Source organism: Magallana gigas, chromosome 2 (genome assembly GCF_963853765.1).
Source record: "Magallana gigas chromosome 2, xbMagGiga1.1, whole genome shotgun sequence".
In the NCBI taxonomy this organism is placed as follows: domain Eukaryota; kingdom Metazoa; phylum Mollusca; class Bivalvia; order Ostreida; family Ostreidae; genus Magallana; species Magallana gigas.
This window is the reverse complement of record NC_088854.1, coordinates 34,110,079-34,135,980: the sequence shown is the minus strand read 5'-3', so window position 1 is coordinate 34,135,980 and position 25,902 is coordinate 34,110,079. Positions and strand designations below refer to the sequence as shown.

General features: G+C 33.2%; 2 protein-coding genes and 1 long non-coding RNA gene across 6 annotated transcripts in view; all 3 read left to right on the top strand.

Annotated features, from left to right (window-relative positions):
• The window catches only part of LOC105329886 (dynein axonemal heavy chain 8), a 102,496-nt gene extending 91,187 nt beyond the window's left edge, over positions 1-11,309 (top strand). The window contains exons 74-90 of one of the 2 annotated variants that reach the window (XM_034445845.2): positions 166-304; positions 438-552; positions 800-990; positions 1,634-1,755; positions 1,971-2,089; positions 2,252-2,454; positions 2,596-2,669; positions 3,193-3,345; positions 4,686-4,841; positions 5,618-5,734; positions 6,201-6,302; positions 7,490-7,650; positions 7,977-8,133; positions 8,356-8,508; positions 8,615-8,804; positions 9,143-9,264; positions 10,796-11,309. In XM_034445845.2, coding sequence (XP_034301736.2) covers positions 166-304; positions 438-552; positions 800-990; positions 1,634-1,755; positions 1,971-2,089; positions 2,252-2,454; positions 2,596-2,669; positions 3,193-3,345; positions 4,686-4,841; positions 5,618-5,734; positions 6,201-6,302; positions 7,490-7,650; positions 7,977-8,133; positions 8,356-8,508; positions 8,615-8,804; positions 9,143-9,264; positions 10,796-11,083 — 2,562 coding nt within the window. In that variant the 3' untranslated portion in view covers positions 11,084-11,309. Of the gene's footprint in view, positions 1-165; positions 305-437; positions 553-799; positions 991-1,633; positions 1,756-1,970; positions 2,090-2,251; positions 2,455-2,595; positions 2,670-3,192; positions 3,346-4,685; positions 4,847-5,617; positions 5,735-6,200; positions 6,303-7,489; positions 7,651-7,976; positions 8,134-8,355; positions 8,509-8,614; positions 8,805-9,142; positions 9,265-10,795 lie in introns of those variants that run through there. The other variant, XR_004596080.2, reaches the window with a different exon arrangement.
• A 6,860-nt stretch (positions 11,310-18,169) lies between these two features.
• Positions 18,170-25,902, top strand: part of LOC105326697 (protein mono-ADP-ribosyltransferase PARP15) — a 29,284-nt gene continuing 21,551 nt past the window's right edge. For 2 of the 3 annotated variants that reach the window (XR_010711037.1, XM_034445843.2), the window contains exons 1-2: positions 18,171-18,343; positions 25,582-25,676. The gene's annotated coding sequence lies outside the window, so the exon portion shown is untranslated. Of the gene's footprint in view, positions 18,344-25,581; positions 25,677-25,902 lie in introns of all 3 variants that reach the window. The other variant, XR_010711038.1, reaches the window with a different exon arrangement.
• On the top strand, positions 21,056-22,995 carry LOC136272957 (uncharacterized). The gene is made up of 2 exons (XR_010711036.1): positions 21,056-22,021; positions 22,455-22,995. It is a non-coding gene; the product is annotated as an uncharacterized lncRNA (long non-coding RNA).

Here is a 25,902-nt window from a genome sequence, read left to right as displayed (position 1 = left end):
GCTCACAGATATCTTGCTCTTATTTATATATTTAGGATGAAATGAGTACAAATAAACTATATGTTTTGTTCTTATAATCTGTGCTCTTTTCATTCTTATTGTTCATGAAAACATCCATGAATGAGTTTAGCTCGTGCAGAAGTATTATTTTGTATGCATTTGCAGGGATCACTTGTTGATGATGAATCCCTGATTGAAGTGTTGTCAGTAACAAAAGTAACTGCAGCGGAGGTCAGTGAAAAGTTAAGTGTTGCAGCTGAGACAGAAATCAAAATTAATGAAGCTCGTGAGGAGTTTAGACCAGGTATTCCAATCATTGATGTTAATAGAGCTGAAGGATTTTTGTATGAAATTTTATATATTTGATTTGCATTAAGCATATCATCTGTAGACAATCATATTCATTGACTTTCTGATGATACCATTCTCTCTTGTAGTTGCAACACGAGGCAGCATCCTTTACTTTCTAATTTGTGACTTGAGTATGGTAAACAGAATGTACCAAACTTCTCTGAAGCAGTTTTTGGGACTGTTTGATTTATCAATGACAAGGCAAGTAGATAAGCTGTCACGAGTTACTGGTTTTGTAGCAGATGCCCTTTGTTGGCCATATTGCAGTGATTGTTGATCTGTCTTCTTTAAACTAATAATTATGCATGCATTCTGTTTTACTTACATTCGGGCTAATTTTCAGGTAGCAATGTTGCATGATGCATTTTGCTCTTTTGATAATTATTATTTCCTACTAAGAACACAGCATGTATTTTTGATGTTCATGTATCCTTTTCGCATCCATCAGGTCGGAGAAGAGTCCAGTGCCTGCTAAAAGAATTGGCAACATCATTGAGTATCTAACTTTCGAAGTATTCAGATACACTTGCAGAGGTCTGTACGAGTCCCACAAGTTTCTGTTCACATTGCTCATGACCTTGAAAATTGATATGCAACAAGGAAAGGTGAAACCAGAAGAATTTCAGACATTTATCAAAGGCAAGTTTGTAGGGTTTTTTTCCTACCTCAGTATTGCAGAGAAAATCCAATGTAACAATTATTCATTGAAATTCAAGTAAATATCATCTTGTTACCTATAACAATGTGTTTACAGACAGTGTCTTAGAAACCTTTAGTGTACAAGTCTATAAAATGGTTCTGTACGCAGGATAGCCAAAATTCCCCATTTATTGTAAGGTTCAAAGGTCTCCAGTTTTTCTATTTTAGACACTGTTAGATGATATTTTATCAACATCCTAACAGTTTCCTCGATAGCATCAGACTGAATATGCAAGTTCGCAATGAAAAGTGAATCACTCATATAACCTTTCAGCATTAAAGCTGATTCCTTTCCTTTTTATACCCTCTGCAAACAAAGTTTGGACAGGTGTATAGGATTCACCTTGTCCATTTGTCTTTCGATCTGCACTTCCATCTACTACCATTCCATTGTCGTACTATAAGGGAAACTTGTTGTGCAAGATCTACTGTACTTACTTGTCAAAATATTTTGAATTTCATACTGTAGTGCTGATTTGATCAGTTATGGCTTTTGTTGCTCAGGTTAGCAATGTGGCCCATGGGCCTCTTGTTTCAATTTATTTTTTAACCATGAATTATGTTAATTCTCTGCTATTTACAGGTGGAGCAGCACTTGACTTGAATGCTGTAATGCAAAAACCTTCAAGGTGGATATCGGATATGACATGGTTAAACTTGGTTCAGCTTAGTGGACTGTCGCAGTTTTCAGAAATTCTTAATCAGGTTTTACAAGACTTTAGAAGAATTTTTTAAAGCCTTAAATTCATTAAAAACAAGTTTATAATACCATATTATTATCAAAAATGCATCTCAGAGGGTATTGACTCTTTATTTACAATCCATAAATGATTTTTATTATATACATGCAATACTAATAGTAGTACACTATACCAACTTGTGACAATCTTTATTTATGAATCATAATTTGACTGTTAAAGGTATCACGAAATGAAAAAGCTTGGAAAAATTGGTACGATACAGATGCCCCTGAAGAGGAGCATATCCCAGATGGTTATCATACCTCACTTGATGCTTACCGCAGGCTTCTGCTGATTAGGTACCATTAAAATCATTATTGTTTCGTGATGTTTAATATGATAGTACATATGAATCTAAAAATGAACAGTCTGTCTGTCTGATGATCACTATTAAATACATTACTTGTTGTAAAGGGGAATGTTCTGCTTGACAGTTCTCTTACATAGAACTTTGTTTGTAGATCTTGGTGTCCAGACAGAGCTATACCACAAGCCAGGAAGTACATTGCTGACTCTATGGGCCCAAGATATGCAGAGTCAGTCATTCTTAACTTGACCCAGACTTGGGAAGAAAGTGATACCAGAACACCTCTTATATGTCTCCTCTCAATGGGATCGGACCCAACCAATCAAATTGAGTCTTTGTCAAAGAAATGCCATTTAGGTATATACATATCTGAAACATTACTTAATAAAAAGTTAGTATAACTGTTCTATTACAATAGCAAGATTTACCTGACACTTACCTACCAGTATCACATAACTGTTAAAGTTATTGTACACTAAATGTGATTTTTTCACAAAGATTTCAGAGCTATATCAATGGGCCAAGGACAAGAGGTCCATGCTAGAAAGTTAATATCTCAGTTCATGCACACTGTAAGATAACACAGCCTAATAGTTTTTGTTCTTTGTTTACATCTTGGTTACTTTGAATTGGTTGTTTATTCATATCTGTTGACATTGCCGTAAATTACTGTACTCAAGCATGCTTTTTGAGTGAATACTCCAAATTTGTTTTTCTCAACATGCAAAATTATCTGTTATTCAATATCTGCAAGGTGTAGGCAACTGGTATGCCCTATTAGAAGATCATGTGTTCTTTGCTAATGTTTGTTGGTTGTTAGACCATATGTGTTAAAATATAAATGGTGCCAATTATTCTAGTTTCTACACATAATATGATTTTCATCAAATATCATTGGTCATGAAAAACACCTTTAACTGGATGTGCATTTTTGATTTAGGGAATATTAGTTACTTAAATGTGGAAGAGTCATTAAATATTGAAGTGACGGAGATATTACTTTAAGAATGAACTACATTTATTGTTATGAAACCCCGAGATAAAAAAAAAAAAAAGACTTGCATGAATCAGATTTTGAGTTGACACTGTTTGTAGGGTGGCTGGGCACTGTTACAGAATTGTCATTTGGGTCTGGATTACATGAATGAACTGCTGGATACCATAACTGATACTCCTCAGATTCATGAGGCTTTCCGAGTTTGGATTACAACAGAAGAACATGCAGGATTTCCAATCAGTCTTTTGCAGGCAAGTATTGTCCCGCTGATAAATGTGATTGCATTATTTATTTCATATGGCTGATTACCTGTGATCTAATTATTTTACTTATGTTGACTAAAGTTAACCCTAATTTGCCATTAGTAACCAGCCACCTGTTAACATTGTAAGGTGGCCAATGTTTGTTCAACATGTGCCTATCTCATGTCGGACTTCAGTTTTATTTGAGCAATGATCATGTCCTTCTTCAAAGAAGGGAGGGCATATTGCTTTGCTGTCGGTAAGTCAGTCAGTCCTTCATCAGTTACCGTTCATTTTCTTTGCAGAAGTTGCACTTACTGAAATGAAATTTTGTATACAGATTTATCATATATCTAGATTAGGTTTAATTCTAAGTACGATCGAACAATTTTGACAAAGTTATGCCCCATTGGACTTCGAAAAATTACAGTTATTTACAGTTTCCTTCATTTTCACCGCAGTGGTTGCACCTACTGACATGAAATTTGGCATAAAGATTTATCATATAAATATCTAAGTCAGGTTTGATTTTAAAAACAATCAAGCAATTTTTGACAGAGTTCCAGTTCCAATTAATTGCAGTTTCCGTTCATTTTCTTCGCAAAGGTCTCAAAGGGAGGGGAGCAAAAGTGTTTCACAAACATGTCGTGTTATGATTGGATTTAAAACTTCACTTTTTGTACCCTATCCGGTTAAACGCTATTGCTTTACACAGAACTGTTAAAAACAGATCGATCATTCGTACGACTTGGTAATAAAGAAGACATTATTTAACAATAATCAAAGAATTGGAGTTATTATATCAATCAAGTCATTATACCCTCCGCAAACAAATTTTTTTTGGGGGGGGGGTATATAGGTATCGCCTTAGCCGTTGGTCCGTCCGTCTGTCTGCAAAATTTGTGTCCGTTCCATAAACATTGAAACATTGGAAGTTCTTACTTCATGCAAAGATTGCTTATGACCTGAGATTTTAAAAGCTTTGAATACATTTTTATCATATGTACATCAATTACTTTTTAAAAATCTCGATTGCAAAGAACTATATATGATATGAGTTGAATTTGGCCCCCATGATTTGCATTTTTAAGTGTTACAGGTACAATAAAATGTTAGAAGAGTTGATGTAAAATATATTTTTCACCTATTTATTTGATTTATTTGCACTCACTGGCAGTATATGATGTCAGAAGTGATGCTACATGTATTTCTAAAATTCAATCAAAATCAGTCAAAAATTGACATTTTTCTTATATTTTTATGAATGGGAAATATAAGCTGGGTCATTTGAGATATTCACCGTCTTGATGATGTCTAATTAACTTTTATGTACTTTTTCAATTATGTAGACTTCTATCAAATTCACAAATGAACCACCCCAAGGAATTAAAGCAGGATTAAAGAGGACATATGCAGGCATCACCCAGGATTTCCTTGATGTCAGCAACATGGTTCAGTGGAGACCAATGCTTTTTGGTGTATCTTTCCTTCACACTGTTGTACAGGTAAATCAAAATATGCCATTTTTAGTCTAAGAGAAAATTAATTTAACTTTTGATGTTTGTTACTGCAACATTACCAGAGAAATACAATTCAACAAATCAATTAGAATTTCACATTATATTACATGTATTTGTACTTTAAATTTAAGAAGAAGAAATTGAGTGTATAATTATTGTTAACATGTACATCATAAAATCTCTTGTATACCCACTTTTCCTATAGACAGTCCAATAAAATGACTATTGCCTATGTGTCAATATGGTCAATAGTCTGCAATCAATTCTCATGTAAACCATTTCCAACACCTTTGTTGTCTGTATAATTGACCTTGTTAGTCTCACTATCATAAAGGAAATACTGCAGAGGAAATGCGGAAATTCTAAATTGTTAGTATAGAAAAGATAGTTCTTGTTCTTGGATGGTTTGAAATGATTGAAATATATAAGACTTGGCTACATGTTTAATTACACCATTGTTATTTCAAAAAAAAAAATTCTCAATTGACCTTGGAGTTTATCCCTGCAACCTAAGGAAAACTCAAACTTTATTTTTTAATGAATAAATTAATTAATTTTTAAGTATATTTTAGTCAATAGAGGAAACTTGTGGGCATGTTTAATGTTCCTGATTTTGAAAATAATTCTTATTGCAAGGACGGGGATACATGTTCTGCATATGCCCAGGGAGTGTTCTTAATGTTACTTGATTTTATTAAAAGATGCACTGAATATGAAGTGAATGGAAATCTTTAGAACACCAAAAAAATATTTTGTTTCAGGAAAGAAGAAAATTTGGTCCACTTGGATGGAATATTCCATATGAATTCAATTCTTCAGACTGGACTGCTAGTGTGCAGTTTGTGCAGAATCATTTGGATGATTTGGATGTAAAGAGGGTATGTGTATCATGTGTTCAAGATTTTCATTTTATATTTTAAAAAGATTGTTGAAAGCAAGAACTCTTTTTGTCCAAGGGTTTTTAAGGTGGTATGGGACACCTGTCGATATTAATGTGGTTACAATAAATCAAAATACTTTTACTGTTTTAGAAATATCAAATTTCACAATACTTGATGAAAAAATAAGTTAAAAATTGAAAAGCCCCAGTAAAATTTAAATTCACGTCTTACAGGTTTTTAGTTAACACTCTAACCAATTGCACCAGGCTGCCAGATATTAATTTAGAGAAAAGAAATTTTTTTTATAATTATACTTGAGGTTATTGTTTATTTCAATTGGAAATACGTCACAGTATGGAGGTGTCCCATACCACCTTAACACACATCATGAGATTCAAAGAGATAATGTTTGTACTCTGAACTGAAACAATGTAATCAAGCATTGAATTTTTCATCTATCCAGGGAATTTCTTGGACAACAGTTCGATACATGCTCGGTGAAGTGCAGTATGGAGGTAGAGTCACTGATGATTATGACAAACGACTGCTGAATACTTTTGCAAGGGTAAGAATTTGCAATATTACCTGAATTATAAGGTACCATTTGGTATCTTTTGTCAACTCTGGTGTATAGATGTTCGGTTCACATATTGAGGTCACTTAAGTCATTCAGATGCTCATCAGTGTTTGTCAGTCATTGTAGATTTTTGACATTCTAACTTGTTAAATTCTCTGAAACACTGTTGCCATTTTCAACTATATATTTTGATGTAATGGCATATGTATGGGAAGAAAAAATTTGTAAAATTCATTATTCTAAACCCTTCCCAATCCTCCAAGGAGTTGTGTTTTGAGTGAAATCTTATCTATTTCTAAAGATTGTCTCATAGATATACTTCTTGGCATTTAGCAAACTAAGCACTTGTTTTGATGAACAAGGAAGCCCTTTCCAAAATTTGGGAAAATGGTGGGTTCTGATGTAATACAGAACAGAATAGTGAACATGCAATAAAGCTTTACTTCTGAGCATCAACCAGGCAAAATGAACTTTTGGGTTTTTTTGTGAAGTTTTGATATAAGCATATCAAATAACTATCACAGATCTATATCGTACATGTATATATATCTGGAGTCAACTAAATGTATTAAGATCTGTATTAGGGATGGGACGATCAACGGATGCACCGGTGCATCGCGGTATTTATTTTGACGATATTTGGATCGATGCATATACCATTAATACAACGATACCTTACCGAACTTTATTTATATTTCAAAAATATCCGAGCTTCATATATCGGCTATTTTTAGTCCGCGCGCCTAATATGAAAGTACAAAGATGGCGAAAACCTCGTAAAGTTGTCAAAACTGTTAGGAAGCTAAATATGGAGTGTGGAAAACTTTTGGAGTACTTGTTTATAAAAAACTAGTGTACACGAGACTAAAGTAATTTGTAAATTGTGCAACGCTCATTATAAATATAACAAAATAACTTTGGACATGCGGTAATACATCGGCAGGTTGAATAAATTTTAAACTTTTATTCATGTTTTCATTTAATTGCAATGTATCGTGATATGTATCGTATCGCATCTCATGTATCGTGATATTTACCGAATCGGCTCAGTACAGTATCGTCCCAGCCCTAATCTGTATGTATTCAGACTCTTTTTCCATAATCATACCTTAGATTTAGTTTGATATCCATGGAAACAATTTTTTTTAGTGAATTGACATTTGTTTATTGTTCAGGTTTGGTTTGGAGATTTCATGTTCCAACCCAGCTTCCAGTTCTATGTTGGATACAAAATACCAAACATGAAACTTCTAACTGATGTGATGACCTTCATTGAGAATTTGCCATTAGTGGATTCCCCAGAAGCATTTGGGCTACATCCCAATGCTGATATCACGTACGTTAATCTATAGATATTAGTTTTTAGTACATGTAGTACCTGGAAGAGTGACTAGCAGTACAAGTATTTAATTTTCAATGAATACAAATGAGAACTCATTATAATCAAAACTTGTTTCTATAAAGTCAACTCCATCATTAGTTTCATTGCAACATATAGTGGAATTTTACCGGTAAGTTTAACTGCTCTGAATTCAAACATCAGCAATAATGTATAATTTATAGATTGTTAATTTGAAGGAGATTTTTCAAATTGTCAAACAAGAACTTTCAAGATGTGATTATATAAATATGTGATTCTCATTTATTTTTGTCAATCTTTAGATATCAGACCAATTTATCTAAAGATATCCTAGATACTATAATGAGCATTCAACCCAAGGACAGTGGTGGGGGTGGTGGAGAGACACGAGAGAGTGTAGTGTACAAACTGGCCACAGACATGCTGTCCAAACTCCCAGCTGATTACCTGCCACATGAGGTACACCCAAATTATAAAAAAAAATTAGACATGTTGATGATACAAGATGACTTTATACTAAATTGTGTTTAGAAAGTTACTTGGTAAGTTTATTGTTAAGGATGTTCTTTTGCAAGTACCACTAGAAGAGATGAAGCACCTTAATCATGCAGGCTTTTGCATAAAAATTGAATGCTGTTGTGGTGTTAGCTGAAATTTTGTAAAAATTGTGTTTTGTTTTAGGTCAGAGATAGGCTGAAAAAGTATGGCAATCTGCATCCTCTAAATATTTTCCTGAAGCAAGAAATTGACAGAATGCAGCGTGTCATTTCCACTGTACGAATAACTTTGACAGACCTTAAGCTTGCTATTGATGGTACCATTATTATGTCTGAGGTATTATTTCAATTGTCTCTATTTATAAATCTTCAGTAATGTGAGATTTTGATATTTGTGGACAAGTTATTGGTGGTTTAACTTGTATCTGGTTGTCTCCTTGCAGAACCTAAGAGATGCTCTGGACAACATGTTTGATGCCAAAGTTCCCACATTGTGGAGAAAAATATCATGGCAGTCATCAACATTAGGATTTTGGTTCACAGAGCTCTTGGAAAGAAATGATCAATTCTATTCCTGGGTTTTTGTAGGAAGACCAGATTCATTTTGGATGACAGGATTCTTTAACCCACAAGGTTGGAATCAAAATTTTTTTTCTTGAAAGTCAAGGCAATCATTTTAACCTCTGGGAAAAGATGAATGTTTGCAAATCTTTGCAGGAAATTTTTAATATGTTTTATTTTTAATATGTATATCTGAATGGACAATCACATTGTATGTTAATAAACTTTTAAGGAGAGCAAATGACAAAAAATTGAGGGAAAAAAACCCAAAAGATATTCCTTGACTGTACTGCAAAATAACAAAATATATTCCTTGACTATACTGCATTGTTAAATACTTGAAAGGGGGGGGGGGGCTAGCATAAAGACAATAAACTGTATTTGATATTTTAAAAAATATTATCTTTAAGGATTTTTGACTGCAATGAGGCAAGAAGTAACAAGAGCACACAAAGGCTGGGCACTTGATTCAGTCACCTTACACAATGAAGTCATTAAAGCTGTAAAGGAGGACATCTCTGCACCCCCAGCAGTATGTTTATCAAACATATTATTTTGGATTAAAGAAAATTTTTCACCTAATTTCAATTTTTCTAGTTATATCCCTTGTTACCATTGCAATGGATTTTATTTTTTATGTAATTTCTTTTTACCTGAAAGGCATTACAATAAGGGGAAAATATTCATTACAGCCATTTTAAGAAGAAGGGGGTTGGTATAACCATTATGATAAAAAAAAAATTAAAAAGATTTAACATCTTTTTAATTTTAATGGGAAAAATAATTTGATATTCCCTTGTAGCCATTATTGGGGAGGGGGTCCAATTTATAGTTAAAAATCTTGTAAAATTGAACAGGAAGCAAACATGTTTAAAGAGGCATGAAAAGATGATGTTTTTTATGTTCATAACTGTGTGAAATTGATAAGAAATGCAATATTTGAAATAGTAAGGGTAATATATACCTACAGGTCAAAAGATACTGTTGCTCATAAAAACAAAATGGTCAGTGGGCCTCTTTTGAATGGTTTGGTGGGAGAAATGCATGCAACACATATGAAATCAAAGATATGATATCATAGAGTTATATTAACTAGGTTTTTGGTCTTTTATTGAAACTGAATTTCTTTTAAAGTGTTTCGAAACCCTTTGCTTAATTAAGGTAACTAAAATTCTGATAAAGTGAAGTTTAAGGGACCTGTTAATTTACTTTGCTATATAGTAAAAAGTCTCAAAGCAAATTTGCAAGTTGCTTCGAAAACCTATTGTAAATAAGAAGAGCATGATACATGTACTTGTGAGAATTGATAAATGTATCAGTACAATTTTTAATTATTAGGTCCTGTCAAAATTGTTTTTCATAACCTCTACAAAATCACAACCCAAAATCCAGTATCTATATCTTGGAAATTTTTACCAGCAAGGTTTAATTATTAAAATGGTAATTTTTTTTAATGGTTTAAATTTGTCTTAACAAAGATCCTAAAGCGTATTTGCTAAATCCTCCAATTTTCTATATTGATTCTGTTTGTACTGAATATATTTGTATTACATGTATTATACTTTCATGCTAAATACTGAAATCTGATTGGTTTATACGCAGTTGATAATCCGTTCTTAGTCTATTACCCTGATAGAGTTAGCAACACACTTGGCAATGGGTAACACTGTATAAATAGTGCCTGTTTGGAAGGTAACTGTTGAAATTGACACCCCGAGAAAACCATTGTCAACTGACGCGAAGCGGAGGTTGACAATGGTTTTCGAAGGGAGTTAATTTCAACAGTTACCCTCCCAAACAGGCACTATTTATTTTATCATACTGAATGTCTTAATTTTAAAGAAATTTTACTGCTTTTATATAGAAATGAAGTGAATTCTACAGCGAACAGTACGCGCATAATTTATGCGCATGTAACAATTCGTTGTGTTACCCGTTGCTAAGTGTGTTGCTAATGTGTCAATTTCAACTGCTACCCACCCAAACAGGCACTATTTTTATACTGACATAGTTTGACACATTATGTTGCTCTGACTGATTAGATATTACTTGTTATGTTATAGGAGGGAGTGTATGTGTATGGGCTGTACTTGGATGGAGCAGGATGGGACAAACGTAACTGCCGTCTGTGTGAACCACCACCCAAAGTTCTATTCACACCTATGCCTGTTGTACACATGTACGCTATCAACTCCACCGCTCCAAAAGATCCCCGTTTATATCAGTGTCCAGTGTACAAAAAGCCCCACCGTACAGATCTGACATACATTACTTTTATTGTGTTAAAGACCAATCTGAGTCCTGATCACTGGATACTGAGAGGAGTTGCTGCTTTGTGTGACATCAAGTAAAGTCAAAGCTCAGACACTGCAGTATAGTGGATGCCTGAGGTCTGAGATAATCATTATAAACTGTTGGAAATTTGTTTGAACTTTATTTATTATAATTTATATCAGATGTGGGATAATCATTATAAACTGTTAGAAACTTGTTTGAACTTTATTTATTATAATTTATATCATAATATTTGTCAGTGATTGGTTTAATGCTTAATCCAGTATAAATTGTACCATTTACCATTTGTGTTCTGGTTTTTATTATCAATTAAGTGAATGTACAAATATACAACATGTTGTTTTTAGGGAAGGGATTCAAAGATATGGAGAGGGGGGAATGTTTTGAAGCAAGTAGAAGTTTTTCTTTTGTGAAATTGATTCAAAAGAGAATATTTTAAATTTGTTCATAAGGTAACACATAGAGTGACAACAAATTCAAGGGGTTGGGGGGTTACAGAGAAATCAATTTTTCAAAACCTTTGAAAGAAAGAAATTGATGGCATTAAGAAAGATATAAAGCAAATATATAATTTTCTGCAGAAACATGGATTTACAGATCTGAAAGTCAAAATTCTTATACTTAATGCAGACCCCAATCTGGTTTGATTTCATCCTTTCTAACTCGCCTGAGCTTAAAGCTTATGTGAGCTATGCTGATGACTTGTTGTCTGGAAACATTTTACTCTCTTGACTTTTCCAGGACCGCTAAACTGATTTTAACCAAACTTGTCACAAAGAATCCCAAGGTAAAAGGAATTCAAGTTTTTTTTAAATAAAGGGTTACGTCCTCTTTTTAGGGGAGATAATAAAGAATTAATTGTTGTAAATTTGCTAAAATTGTTTTAAAGTCGTCTCTAAAGCTAATTGTCCAAAAAGAAAAACCTGTAACTTGTGTAGATGCATCCTTAGGTAGTGAAGATACAAGTTTACAAGATCAAATCGTGATATCCGAGGCTTTTGGTTGAGTCACCATCTGGGGTCGAATTTTTTTAAGGAATATATAGAGATAATTTTTTTGAAAATCTTCTCAAAACCCATATGGTCAGAAAAGCTAAAGATAAATTTTGTGAAAGCATCCTCAGATATTGTAGATTTGAGTTTGTCAAAATTATGATCATTGGGGGGGGGGGGGGGTAGCTTTGGACCAAATTGGGGGGGGGGGGGGGGGGTGTTATATAATTTTGCAATTTTTCAGTTTTTAACGAACATTGTTTAAGACCAAAGGTATTAATATTCATCAAATAATAAGCTAAATGAGCTGCGAGGATATCTTGGGACAGGTTTTTATAGTACACAAAGTTTACACAATCTTGTCATACCACAACTCTGAAATATTTCATATTTATGCCAGAAATGAGCAAAAAATAGGGGAAGAGATTTTAATTGTACATAAAATCGAAGCGAAAAAGGACCATATTTTTTGTTGGATTGATATGAAAGCATTAGCAGAATAGTTATATAATTTATGTAAAATTCATGTTTGGCGATCAGACACCGATAACATGGGATAAAACTAGTATTTGATAGGAATTTTTAGTTTTTCTGATATTGTAACACTAGAGATGTATGAACCTGCCATATTGTTGTATTTAAATTATCAGTTTTACCGGTATATGTATACATACTTAAAGTGTTTGTTGTTTTAAGAATGTGCAATAATATAAGAATAAATTTCAAAGTCAGAGGTTTAAGTCTAAGCAAAGTGCTCTAAAATGCTTTACATGTTAATTTCCTTTATTTAAGCGGGGCTTTTGAGATGGCCACCCTCTCAATCATGTCCAGTAAAAGATAATTCATGTAATCTATTGAATGATATGGAAATGCATGGGGATTAAATAATTATTTTGGATATTATTTCTGTAATTTATGCGTGCAATTATACACATATGCATATATGTGTGCATACCTTGTAATTTTTGTCATAGTGTATACTGTGTATAGTGTACATGTATAGGAATATGAAAAAATAGTATCGTCATAGTTTTTGCTATTGAATTAATCAAAATGGCAATACTTCATCAAAAGATACTAAATTAAAGAAACTGTACTTTGAATCTAGTTCATCTAAATCTATGATCCGTATTATGCATACGAGATTGTAGGAGACTCCATAAACAAGAATGGAAACCAATCGCAACTTCTCGGGCCTTTCCTGCAGGCTCGTATTACATATGCGTCCATGACAACCCCCCTTTTTATAAAACTTGATATAAATGCAACACATTTTACGATCTGTTGAGATGTAAGCTAGACTTCAATAAAGTAAATGGTATACCTTAAAATATAACACAGAAGCGACTTAAAAGGCTGTCTAGCCGATACTTATTTTAATGAGGTAATGAGTTCAGCAACTCCATTTTGTATAAAATTCTAATATCCGGTAATTGTAATACATTCGAGGTGTTTTTCCGAGCCTACCGGGAAAGGCCCGAGAAGTTGCGATTGGAATGGAAATATATCTATATATATATATTCTAATATATGTAAAGGATATAAGCCAAAAACTGTCCATTCTGTGAGAGAAAGAACTGTGATCGAGGCCCGGAGGGCCGAGATCGGTTCTTTTTCTCACAGAATGGACAGTTTGAGGCTTATATTCGACTTAAAACATTCTCCTCTTTTGTTTTAAGAATGGACTTCAACAGGTACACCAGTAGACAATGAAAATAGAGCTATTTATAACCACCCCTAACAAAAACGCAGTCCTGAGTAGAATTCTGTTTCTATTGTCTTCTTGGTGACTTTTTAGGTATAACTTGAAATGCATGATTTTTCATTCATTCACACAACTTGTGTTTTAGTATCGAGATGTCTTCCTCTGATGGAGAAAGCATTTTCTAAAAATAACTCGGTCAAAATGCAAGGATGATTATGAAAATCATCCAAACACGGATGGTGTTCTAAGTGACATTCTAGATATGGAGGCTGGGCCAGATTTTGATTTAATTCAGAACTGTGTCTTTTCTGATATCTCTGATGAAGATATGATTAACGCCAGTCAAGAGGTAGGGAGCAATAATAGGTTTTTAAAACCTCTGAATCAGCAGGATTTGGATGACTTAATACGGAGTGGTTTATCTAAGAAAACGGAGGCAAAGTCAAATCTGGATTTTCCTGATTCCACACATGTATACATGTATACAACTGCATTTGGATTATTTTCCACTCATGTACCAGTGCATTTGAATTATTTTACAGAGTTGTGTCAATTCATTTGGATTATAATATTTCAAAGCATGCTTAATTAAATTTCATTTTGTTCTCAGATGTATGGCTTTGCATGGTATTTGTTTTATTACAAGTCCTCTGTATCTGTCCAATAAGTTTACAATTACTATCCATTATTTTTTACTGGGCAGATTTCACTGTCCATTCTTTAAAATAATGGACAGTTTTTTAAACTTATTGGACACTTACAGGTAACTTTTTGGATTTGTTTTCAAATCTTCAAGTACTTTATGCTATATAATAGTTTAAAATAACAAAGGATTGCATAACGAAAATGTTCTAAATATGAAATAGAATTATTTTAAATTTCAGTTAACCAAGGTATGAAAAATATACACAATTACACCCACTTATGTCATAAAAGTACCGACATTCCTATGTTTTACTGATAAACTTAGACATTTACTGACAATGTACCGACTGTACTGATTAACTTAAAAAAAGTACTGACAAACTTAGACAGTCTTGATAAACATAGAGACATACTGACACTTTTTACTGACGGTACTGAAAAAACTTAGAGTAGTACTGACAAGCACTGATAAGTACTGATACCATTATATTGTTGTTACTCCCGCTAGAGCTTAAAGGTGTGAAATTGTATTTACTAACGTATTTTTAATTATAATATAGAATTCAATGATTATTAAACTTATAAATAACATTTTTCTTGAATGAAAATCTCATTTTTATAAGTAAAAGAATTTGGCGGAATTTGTAATATTTATGTTGTTAGCATGAGTTTTGATTATTATTTTGAAACGAAAAGTCAGTAAAAAAAATTGACACTCTTGAGCTAAACATCAATAAACTTGATTACCCATAACAGCACCTACCGGTAGATATTAGCATTCAATCTACACATATTACCCATTTGCAGATTTATAGGGGGTCGGGGATTTGGTCCCCTCCCTTGCACTCTCCATGGAAAAATCTAATTTCTTTAATTTGCATAAATATGGCTCAGACCACCCCCCCCCCCCGGAAATGTTAACAACATTCCTACTCTTTTGAAATGATTTTGAGTCCGCGCATTTTACAAACTAAATCAATGCGCTGTGTTTCCGTTTACATGTGATAGCGGTAAGCTTGAAGTGCTTTTACAGAGGCCAAACGTGTTTATCAGAAAATAACAGTTATTTGTTTTTGTGAAATAATATAATTCTGGAAATGAACCCTATCCATTTACATTGAAGCTTGAGTAGACAAGATTTTTATCCAAACCTGCACACGTATGTGTGAAACAACGAGACAAAAAAATGTGATAAATTACTTTCTACTGACATTACTGGTTCTGAAAAACCCAGTCCTTATTAAAATCCCGTCTTTCCCAGTTATCCACTCTGCTTTCCCTGTCATCCCTTGTGCACCCCTGTCAGCCCATGTAAATCGCAATCGATGGCTATTGGTTTTTCCCCCTGATAAATCAAGAGAGAGAGAGAGAGAGAGAGAGTTGATTTTTACGCGAAATTAATTTACGGGTAAACTACTAGTATTAGTAACTTTTATTTCAAAACCAATGCAATCTCTCTCTCTCTCTCTCTCTCTCTCTCTCTCTCTCTCTCTCTCTCTCTCTCTCTCTCTCTCTCTCTCTCTCTCTCTCTCTCTCTCTCTCTCTCTCAACTCCCACATGTATAGAACACACTAGTACTACATTTATATGTAGTGTATGTTCTTACCAGGGCCGCGGAATGATAAAGAATCGGCATTGAAATTAGGATAGCATGTTACTTTATCAGGAAATATGGTAAACTATAAGTAAATTTATACAAAATCAAATGCAAATTGAATTAAAACATTGAGATATTTAACGTTTAAATATTGGATATAAAAAACGTGACCTTCTTATTTGTATAACACAATTTTATGTGTAACAAAAAAGCCCCATATTACACATTTTTAAAATTATGACAATTTTTCTAATCATATTATTTGTTAACAGTAAACAAATTAAATATAATGGACCGAGTTAATACTTCAAAATTGATATTAGTCTATATAAACTTAACACTGTACATAGGAAGCTTAATTAATTAATGGTGAAAATGACAAAAAAGAAAAAAAGTTCAGGTAAAATTTCATTAACGAGGCCGGGTCTAATTTTTTCTGCCCTAGATTTTTGAATGAAATTGTTTCCATGAATTTCTACTGATATAATTATTATTTTAAGATAAAAAAATAAAACATTTACCACACCATTTGTTTAAGGGGTCATCTCAAAGTTTTAATTTTTAACATAGGACCCTATGGGATTTTGCTTGAAATGTATCAATTTTGCACATTTTTTAAAAATTTCTTAAACTTCTGCCCTAGGGATTTCTTTTTCTATTCTACATATTAAAGTTATTGCTAACAGGCATCAAATGGTCAAATTAAAAAAACCTTTTACCTCCTGGTTTGTTCCAGGGGTCTTATCAAAGTTGTTTTTTGTATGCCCAATTTTCCAGCTTGTCAGATAATGGCTATTTTTTATTTGACAAAGACGAAAATGGTGATCTTTATAATATTATAAAAACATTCAGTCATATTTTAGTTTTAAATAAATATATAACATCACACATTAAAGGTCATTAAAATAAAATACATGGTTACTGTTTTGAAATATATGAATTAAGCTATATTTAGGCGGGTTAAGAAAACGTGACAGAGGGCTAGGCTTGCTGAACCCTCTTCACGTTTTCAACCCGAGCCCAAATATAGCTTATACTTCGAGACGTTTATGTTTATTCCACAATATAATATCAATTTTACGCATCAAACGAGCTATTTTCAACAAATTTCGCTGAATATCTGCAGTTGAAGCTATCACGCCATGGCGTCAACAAAGCAAAAAGATGACGTCACAATACAAATGAAACGACGCTGCGCGAAAGCGTGCGTACTCGTTCTGTACTCGGCCTCGTTAAGGGTGTTGTTTACTCAGGGTTTGAGTTCTCAAATTCGGATTGTTATAAAGTTCAATGTAATGAGTAAAATTTGTTCTAAACAAAAAAAGTATAAATAAAATGAATTATTATTGACAAAACATTTGATATTTTTACTTTATTACGCAATTAGGCTCAAACAAAAATAGACTTTTAGCCAAACAGAGGAAATTCGGACTAAATTTTGTAGATTTTGTTTTCCGCAAAAACATTTTTGGCAGTACTCTAATATTGAAAGTTAAGATTGTTTATTTTAGTCTATATAATTTTTCATATTTTCTGCTGGTTTTTATCTCACTTATTCATTAAAATAATTATATGGCACGAATTACGAAAATATTAAAAAATGCTTAAAAACGATAAAAGACACCATATCTCAAAATTTTGATCATTGACCTCATATAAATTTTATGCCAACAGAATAAGGTCAATATAAGTAGTTCAATGCTATAAATGTTTCTGTATTATCATCATTCAATTTTTTGTAAACTTAGATCAAAAATGGGTAGGAATTTGAAAACTGATAGAGGAAATTCGGACTGGAATATTTTTTCAAATTGTAGCTGAAATCTTAATGTTTTGTACCTATTTAGTGCCACTGCCATTCATAAAATGTATTACACTTTTTGAAGTGCTTTATTATTTGAAATATATTTATAATTAAGAAAATTTCAATTGTAGTGTAAAATTTGATGGGATTTTTCTTGATTTTTCAAAAAATATTCAATGGCCATTTACTCAGAAAGTAGGTCATTGGCCTACTTTTTTGAAAGTGAAAAATAACACTACAATCAAAGGTCTATAACATACAATAGATGGGGTTTCATTATCATCAGTGGAATTTTTTTTCATTCTGAGTAAACGTCATCCTTAAGTAAGAGTAAGAACAATAGGGCCACTTCTTCTTCCCTTCAAATGCACGTGTAACGTATAATAACAGACAGGATGATAGCATTTAAAAAAAGGATCCCACTTAAAAGAAATTCTTCCTGGATTTGAGTACATTCAGTACTTTGATTTACCTGCGAAATACTCGAGCTATATTTAGCTTTGTGTGGTAAATCCGCGAATTAGAAAAGAAAGTGAAAGAAGTGAAAAGTTCTGTCCAAGGAATGCCACAAAGGTAATTTTTATAATAATTTTCTTCATTTGTTTAATTCCCGAATTTCTGTTGCGGTGTTTTGTCTTTGTAGGTCTATCTGGTTAGGCAGAATCTCTTGAATCATAATTTATGTGCAATATAATCAGCTGACAATATATTGACAATGTGTATTTTATAGTATAAAGGTGTTATATATAAAAGGTTGAAAAAACTTCGTGACGAGCCCCTGTGCTTTGTCTTGAATGACGATCCACATGTCAATATTAGAACCATTTTAACAAGGCCTTGGACTTTCAGTAGGGTGTAACTATCTTTTTCTTGCGTCAAAACAAGTTAAAATGACGCTGGTTTCAAGCGAAATATACACCGATGGTATAGCCTTAGCTCAAAAGCCAGACAAATCTTGTTGATTTTGAACAAAGAGCAATGGCTGAGTGGCCTACAATGATATAGACAGGCATACGTCACATTACTGTTTGACACAACTACCCAAAGTCCAAGCTCTTGTTAAAATGGTTCTAAAGCCGTTAAATGTATGGGGAGAGAATCTCAGCCTGAAAACTTTTCAGTCTCGAGGAATATATCGCTGTCAGAGATTAGGGAAGAGAGAAATTTATATAATTTATGATATATTCCCTATCTATAGTATGTGTAGATACATCCCCACCCCCTTTTACTTTGTAAATTTATGAAATTTTATATTTCGAGAGGGGTTTGAAAGGTCGGGACCCCCTTACCCCCCACCCCCTTTAGATCAGCACAATCATGGTAATGACATACACTGATACAATCTCTCTTAATTGACCTAGACTCTTACTCTACCGAGTAAGATTCCCTCTACTTCTTACGGAAACTTAGAGTCAATTCATAGATCTATATTTACATCTACCAACTGAAGTATTATTTCCTCTATTTCTTACGGAAACTTATAGCTAATTCATAGCTCTATAGAAGTACATACTGAAATCTAACACGCCCCATTTATCGATTGGTCGAAATCTACAGTGGCTGAAACAGACAAGAAACAGAGAGGACTGAAATTGACTCGCCCAGTTTATTGATTGGTCGAAACCTACAGCGTTCTAAGAAAAATCACGGACTGCACGAAATAATCATGACAATGTCAGACCCCAAGTCTTACAGGAGACAATTTGGCTGTTTCTTTTAGCTAACGTACTTATGTAAACTAACAGTAATTTAGTGAATTTTGCAAACTTTTCATAACCAACTTATTAATTATAGTTAAAAGAAATCTGTTAATATATATAAACAATGAAATGTTTTCTTTGATGATTTATATGGGTTATGAAGGTAGCGATCATTGCAGAAAATTTTGCTACCTTCATATCCCGAATGAATCACCAAAGAAAGCATTTTATTGTTTAAATAAAAACAGCCAAACTGAAATCTACACGCCCAATTTATCGATTGGTCAAAATATACAGCAGCTGAAACTGACAGAACTGAAATCAACATGCCCTGTTTATCGATTGGTCGTAACCTACAACGACTTTCTTTGATGATTCATGCGGGTTATGAAGGTAGCAATCATTGCAGAAAAAATTTACGTAACCCTACAACTATGGCACGCCAAATCAACAAAAATGAGCTAAACATAGTTTCACATTTGATAAATTAGGTTTAACAACAGGTAACTATAGTTTAGGAACCACAAACTATAGTTAACGATTCGTTGACTGTAGTTTTCATCTGTAAAACTATATTTCACAGCTGTAATCTATATTGTTAACGAATGATAATCTAAGTTTATCTGTAAACTACAATTTACATTCGTTAACTATAGTTTAGAGTTGTTAATCATAGTTTCACAGTTGTGAATTATTATCAGATAAATCATGTTTTGTAATCGCTAATTGTTGTTTTCAGTGTTTATTATAGTTTTACACATCTGAAACATAGATGATCGCGTTGACTATGGTTTACAGATGTGAAATATAGATTAATGATGTTAACTACAGTTTTCTGTCTGTAAACTATGGTTTCCAACCCTTAAACCTAGTTTATCGGCTGTGAAACTATGATTATCTCATTTTTGTGAGTTTAGCATGCCATAGCCAAGGCGGGTTATGTATTTTTTATGTAATGTCACCACCTTCATATCCGGAATGAATCACGAAAGAAAGCATTTTATTGTTCAAATAACTGTACAAAATACCAGTAGATTGAATAAGATATTTAAACGCTTTTTGCCTTTTTATATACCAGTCGTGCACATGCATGTATCATACAACATGGACATGGACAATCATGTATATGAGCATTTTGGAACAACTCCCACCTCCAGAAATTTTTTCTGGATGCATGCATGATGTACAATATACAGTAAAAGGAATCAAGTCAAGTCGTACCCAACCCAACTCGCACCCAAACCAACTCGTACCCAAATATTTGAGTACGACTTCACTAGTCAACTCGTACCCACAGGAAAAATATATTTATACTAAGAAAATAAAATACAATAGTTTTTATTCATATGTTATGAACCATGTTGATCTTTCAAAAGTGATAAAAATGTGCGTTTCTTCTTAATTATGAGCAGCATGTTTATTTTGTGCTGACAAACTCATTGGTTGATCGGTTGAACGAAATCACATAAAGCAATTAATTTTATTTTTAATTGATGATAGTTAACCTGCTAATAATCATTCTTTGATCCGTCCGCATTCAAGTACAGAACTATAGTATACTAGATTTTTATAACAAATTCTTCCCGTACCAAACATTCTAACAAATGCTCATGAGCAGCTCATGAGAAGCACATGAGAATCTAGTAAGAAATGTATGCAAATTAGGTAGGAATTCATTTTGCTCATGTGCAGATTGTTAGTCTCTGTTAGGGAGGAAAATACTAACCAAAATGCACATGTGCAAAAATTTGCTCACCTGATTGCTCATGAGCAAAATTCTATTCGAATTGCTCACGTAAGCAACAGGGTATACAGATACATTTTCGGTAGATTTTTTTTCTAAGTTCAACTTTCTCACGTGAGCAAGATGTTAGGAAATTGGACTTAGTCAGTATATGCAGTATCAAAGTTAAATCAAAATGAAAAAAAAAATTACGTCCTTTTTCCTCACGTAAGCAATTGCAAAATTTTGTTAAGTACATTTTGACACCCCCTCCCCCACCCCATTTTTTTTCGTGAACACCAAACTGTCAGGTTTTTTTTTTTTTTTGGGTAACGGTATATTCTTTTTTGCCTAAATTCAATTATCACTCAACTTACTATTTAGATATGAGAATCTGACAAAACCGCTTGATATTGTGATTTTTCGTAAACTGTTTGTTTCTACTTTTACTTTTGTTTTAATGTAAAGTTACCCGCTAGTCTGGTTCTCGCTCCCGCCCAAAACAAAGTAAATATCGCAGTGGCGGGGGAACCAGTCTAAGCTACGCGCGCGCTCATTGGTCGATTAAATGCCAGCCGCCAATTTTCATATTCGATTCCGCCATGTTGTCTACCATCACAGATGACGGTGAAATGAATTAAAAAGGGAATTATCTGATTCTGTACAGTACTACCGGTTGATAAGGTTAAAAACTACGTTGTCAATGGGGTAATCGTCAATGGAGTGTTTTAGTGTGTAAAATCCACGGCGTACGGCTGAACAGAGGAAGAATCTGAATGAATGAATCGAGTGCCGACACCCCCTGCATCTTCTGTATGAGTACTTCAAGTAAGTTGAGCATTAACTTGTTAAAATATATTCTTTGAATCACTTGAATGGCAGTTAAACGTGTTTGTAATTAGAATGAATATGAAACGAAATACTGTGATCTTAGCATCTACCTTTAAAACGGGGTTGAACAATTTACAACTGACCATCGGGCAAATACCGGTGTATCGAATGTAATAAAACACAAATTATTTTTTCTTTGACATTTTACTTGACAATAATTTATGAACAAATAATTCTAACTACATTTTTTTTTATTATTAACACTGATTAACGATTTTATGACACAAAGAAAAGAGTTCATGTTCTTCTTGTGTAGAATCTGATAATATTAATAGTTGCAGTATTATATAATGATTTTCTTAAAAACTGCTTGAAATATGAAAACTTTTATCAATTTCACTGATATCAAATTTATTTATCTTTCAAATAGGCCTGCCCTGAGTTGCACAGACCTGAAGAAAACCATGAAAAGCTAGCTGATTTTATGAATGATGCAACAAAAAAAGTGACGACGTAATTTAAGTAATGGAGAAGTTATACATGCTGAAGTCTGGTTGTGTCAATTTGGATATTATTGTGATGTTCTGGTAGTCAGCTGTTTGTGTGGTTGTTTATGTGTGAAATCAGAGAGCATGTGAGACACGAGACTGCACTGTCAAAAAAAGGACATTTGGAATGTTGGAGACCAATGCTTCGATCGATTGTAATGCAGCCAGTGTTCGTGCAGCACTTATGAACTACTTTGTATGGTTAAATTGAACTTTGCCTACTGTGAACTGTGATTTTTTTTTCAAAGTCCGTCTGTGTGCTACATTGCTTTGTGTGATCAAACTGCAATACAAGTTTCAACATGCCAGCATTTATTATTGGTAAACTTTCTAAAGATTTATGTAAATGTAATGTTAAACAATGTATGAAATTGTATTTTTAAAATGACTGATGTAAATATATATTGATGATTTTAATTTCAATTTTTGTCCATTGTCTTTGAAGTGAGCAACTGTTGCACATGAGCCTCATGAGTCTCATAAGCCTCATGAGCCTCATGTGAGCAAAACTCTTAATGAGCAGATCTATTCCTCACGTGAGCAAAAAATGCTTGTGTGCAGAATTTTTCTCACGTGAGCATTTTACCTAATTTGCATGTTAAATTGCACATAAGACTCACATGAGCAGCTCACGTGAGGAAATCTTGTTAGTCCTCACGTGAGCTGCTCATGAGCAATTTGTGAGAATGTTTTGGTATGGGTTTTAAATTTGTTATACAATTCGCATATTAATGTTATCGATAATATACAAAACATAACAACATACGAATAAAAGCCATTCATTTTATTTTCTTATAATAAATATTGATCCGCCCGTATTCAAATACACTGAGATCTAGGACTAGGACTCGAGTGAACCACATAGTTTTGGGTACGACCTGACCATTTGAGTACGAGTTGGTTTGGGTGCGAGTCGGGTTGGGTACGACTTGACTGTAATTCCAGTAAAACATGGTTATAACAAAGTGCCAGGGACAAGTGATTTTACTTCGTTATAAGTGTAATTCGTTATATCCGTCAAGTTTACACCAAATTACCGGTGTATAGTCATGGGGAATGAAAATCACTTATTCAGCTTTAAATAAAAGTAATTGTGTAGGTTTATTTAACACAATGTTTTTGGAAAACTTGACATACATGTAGGATCTCTCTTGCTTTGTGATGAGATATGATTTTTATCACATGAGTTCTGAGTTTTCTATCCTCATGCTTTGGGATAGAAATCACTCAATGAGTTGGATAAAGAAATCATATGCCATATGACAAACCATGAGATGTCTGTCAAGTTTTCCTAAGACTTTTTGTTAAATAATTGAATAAACCTGAGAAATAAACCATCCCAAACCATGAGAAATCCTTTTCAGCTCACTGAGACAAAGTCGAGGAGGGGGGAAGCTTATGCTATAACCTCGGCATCAGCATCGGCATTGGGACCTGGATAAAGTTTTTGAGCAGGTCCTGTATCTAAGTAAATACTTTTCCTATCTTGACCAAACTTGCATGGATGGTGCATCTGGACATGCTAATGGACTTAAAAGACTTAGATGCTAAATTTTTGCCACAAATGAAAGATGCTGAAAAAGGAGCTTAGGACACGTGCTCTTTGATAGCCATATATTAGTTACTACTGTTAAAACTGGTCCTATCTTCACCAAACTTGCAAGGAATAGTGTGGCTTCTGCACTTGAAAGGCTTGTCTAGTAAATGCTGAATCTGAGCCATAGATTTTGAGCAGGTTAAAGTTTTTGAAGCAGATGCCATATGTGATGGCAATATTTAGGTCACTACTGATCGATCTCAACTTCATCAAACTTGCATGGATGGTGCATCTCATAATACTTACGCACTTAACAGGCTTGCATGCTGAATCTGAGCCATAGGTTTAGGATGCTGGATAAGGTTAAGGATTTTAGAGCTAGCTTAAAGTTTTTGAGCAGGTGCATTTTATGATACCGATGCACACCACAGACGTGGATGCTGAATCTGAACCTGCTGGAGGAGGTTAAGATTTTTGGATTTGATTGTTGATTTAACAATATAAATAAATCACAAAGGTAGCTTTATAGATACAGAGAGTGATCTTGATTATCTAGATGCTTATAGGCAGGTTTAAGATTTTGGAACAACTCAAATTGTGTTAAGTCTTGGAGTTGCATGACTATAAAATGAAGAAAAATTCTGTTCATACCTAGTCAATACGTCAATACTGCAGTTAATATAACTATGGATGTGTAAATAGATGTGGTAGCTTCAGATACAGAGCTTGATCTTGATTATCTTGATGCATGAGCTTAATTGTTAAGATTTTGGAGTACGGTCGTTAAATGAAGGTTTGAATGTCAGCAAAAATGCTGTCCTGATATAACTTTCATGGTTCATGTAACTTTCGATTAGAAATATAAGGCTAGCTTCAGATACAGAGCCTGATCTCCATTATCAGTTAAATGAATCGACATTTATAGTGAAGTGATTTTCATACCGTGTGGGTTTTAATCATACTGTGACGCTATTGGATATAACAAATTACTTTTATACCGCAGCAAAATTGCCAATCTCCAGCACTTTGTTATATTAAGCATGTTTTACAGTTATAGTCTATTGATAAATATTGTATCGTATAAAATTTAAATATAATGTAAAAATTTTGTGTTATATGATATTATAGGATATTGTGTTAACCCACACTACAATATCCAATCTACTGTGTATTAATAAAAATAATTAAATATGATTTTTTATATAATAATTTTAATGAAAATACACATACCTGTGAAAGAATTAAGTGCAATTTAAATCGATAAAAGGGAAGATATCCAAGATATCTCCATTGAACTCATGATCGTTTTTCACTTGTAAAAGTTGCAGAGATTTATAATGGTATATCTTGACATCTTATCTCCATTTGGAAGTCACTCGGAATACATTGCACAAGTTTTCAATGTTTGTTATCATTCAGGTACTTTCATTTCTGTTGCAATTCAAAATCCCCATATACTTTTTATTTTTTAGCCATATATGAAGACCTGACAAGCTGGAGGGGGTGTTTCAAAGGAGAAATCTAAAGATTTTTTATACTATTATGTGAACATCGTTTGAACCAAAAGGTATTTATAAATATCAAATAAATTAAGAAAATGTACTGCATAAACATCTTGGGACAGAATACAATATATAATACAGTTAAATTTGCAAAATATAACGAATGTTGATATAAGGAAATTATATAATTCAATTGTTTGTTATGTGCTTTCTGATTATAGCTGAAAAAAAAGATAAGATTATATTGTAAAAATAATTTGCTACCTCGTAGTGTTTATTATTTTTAAGACT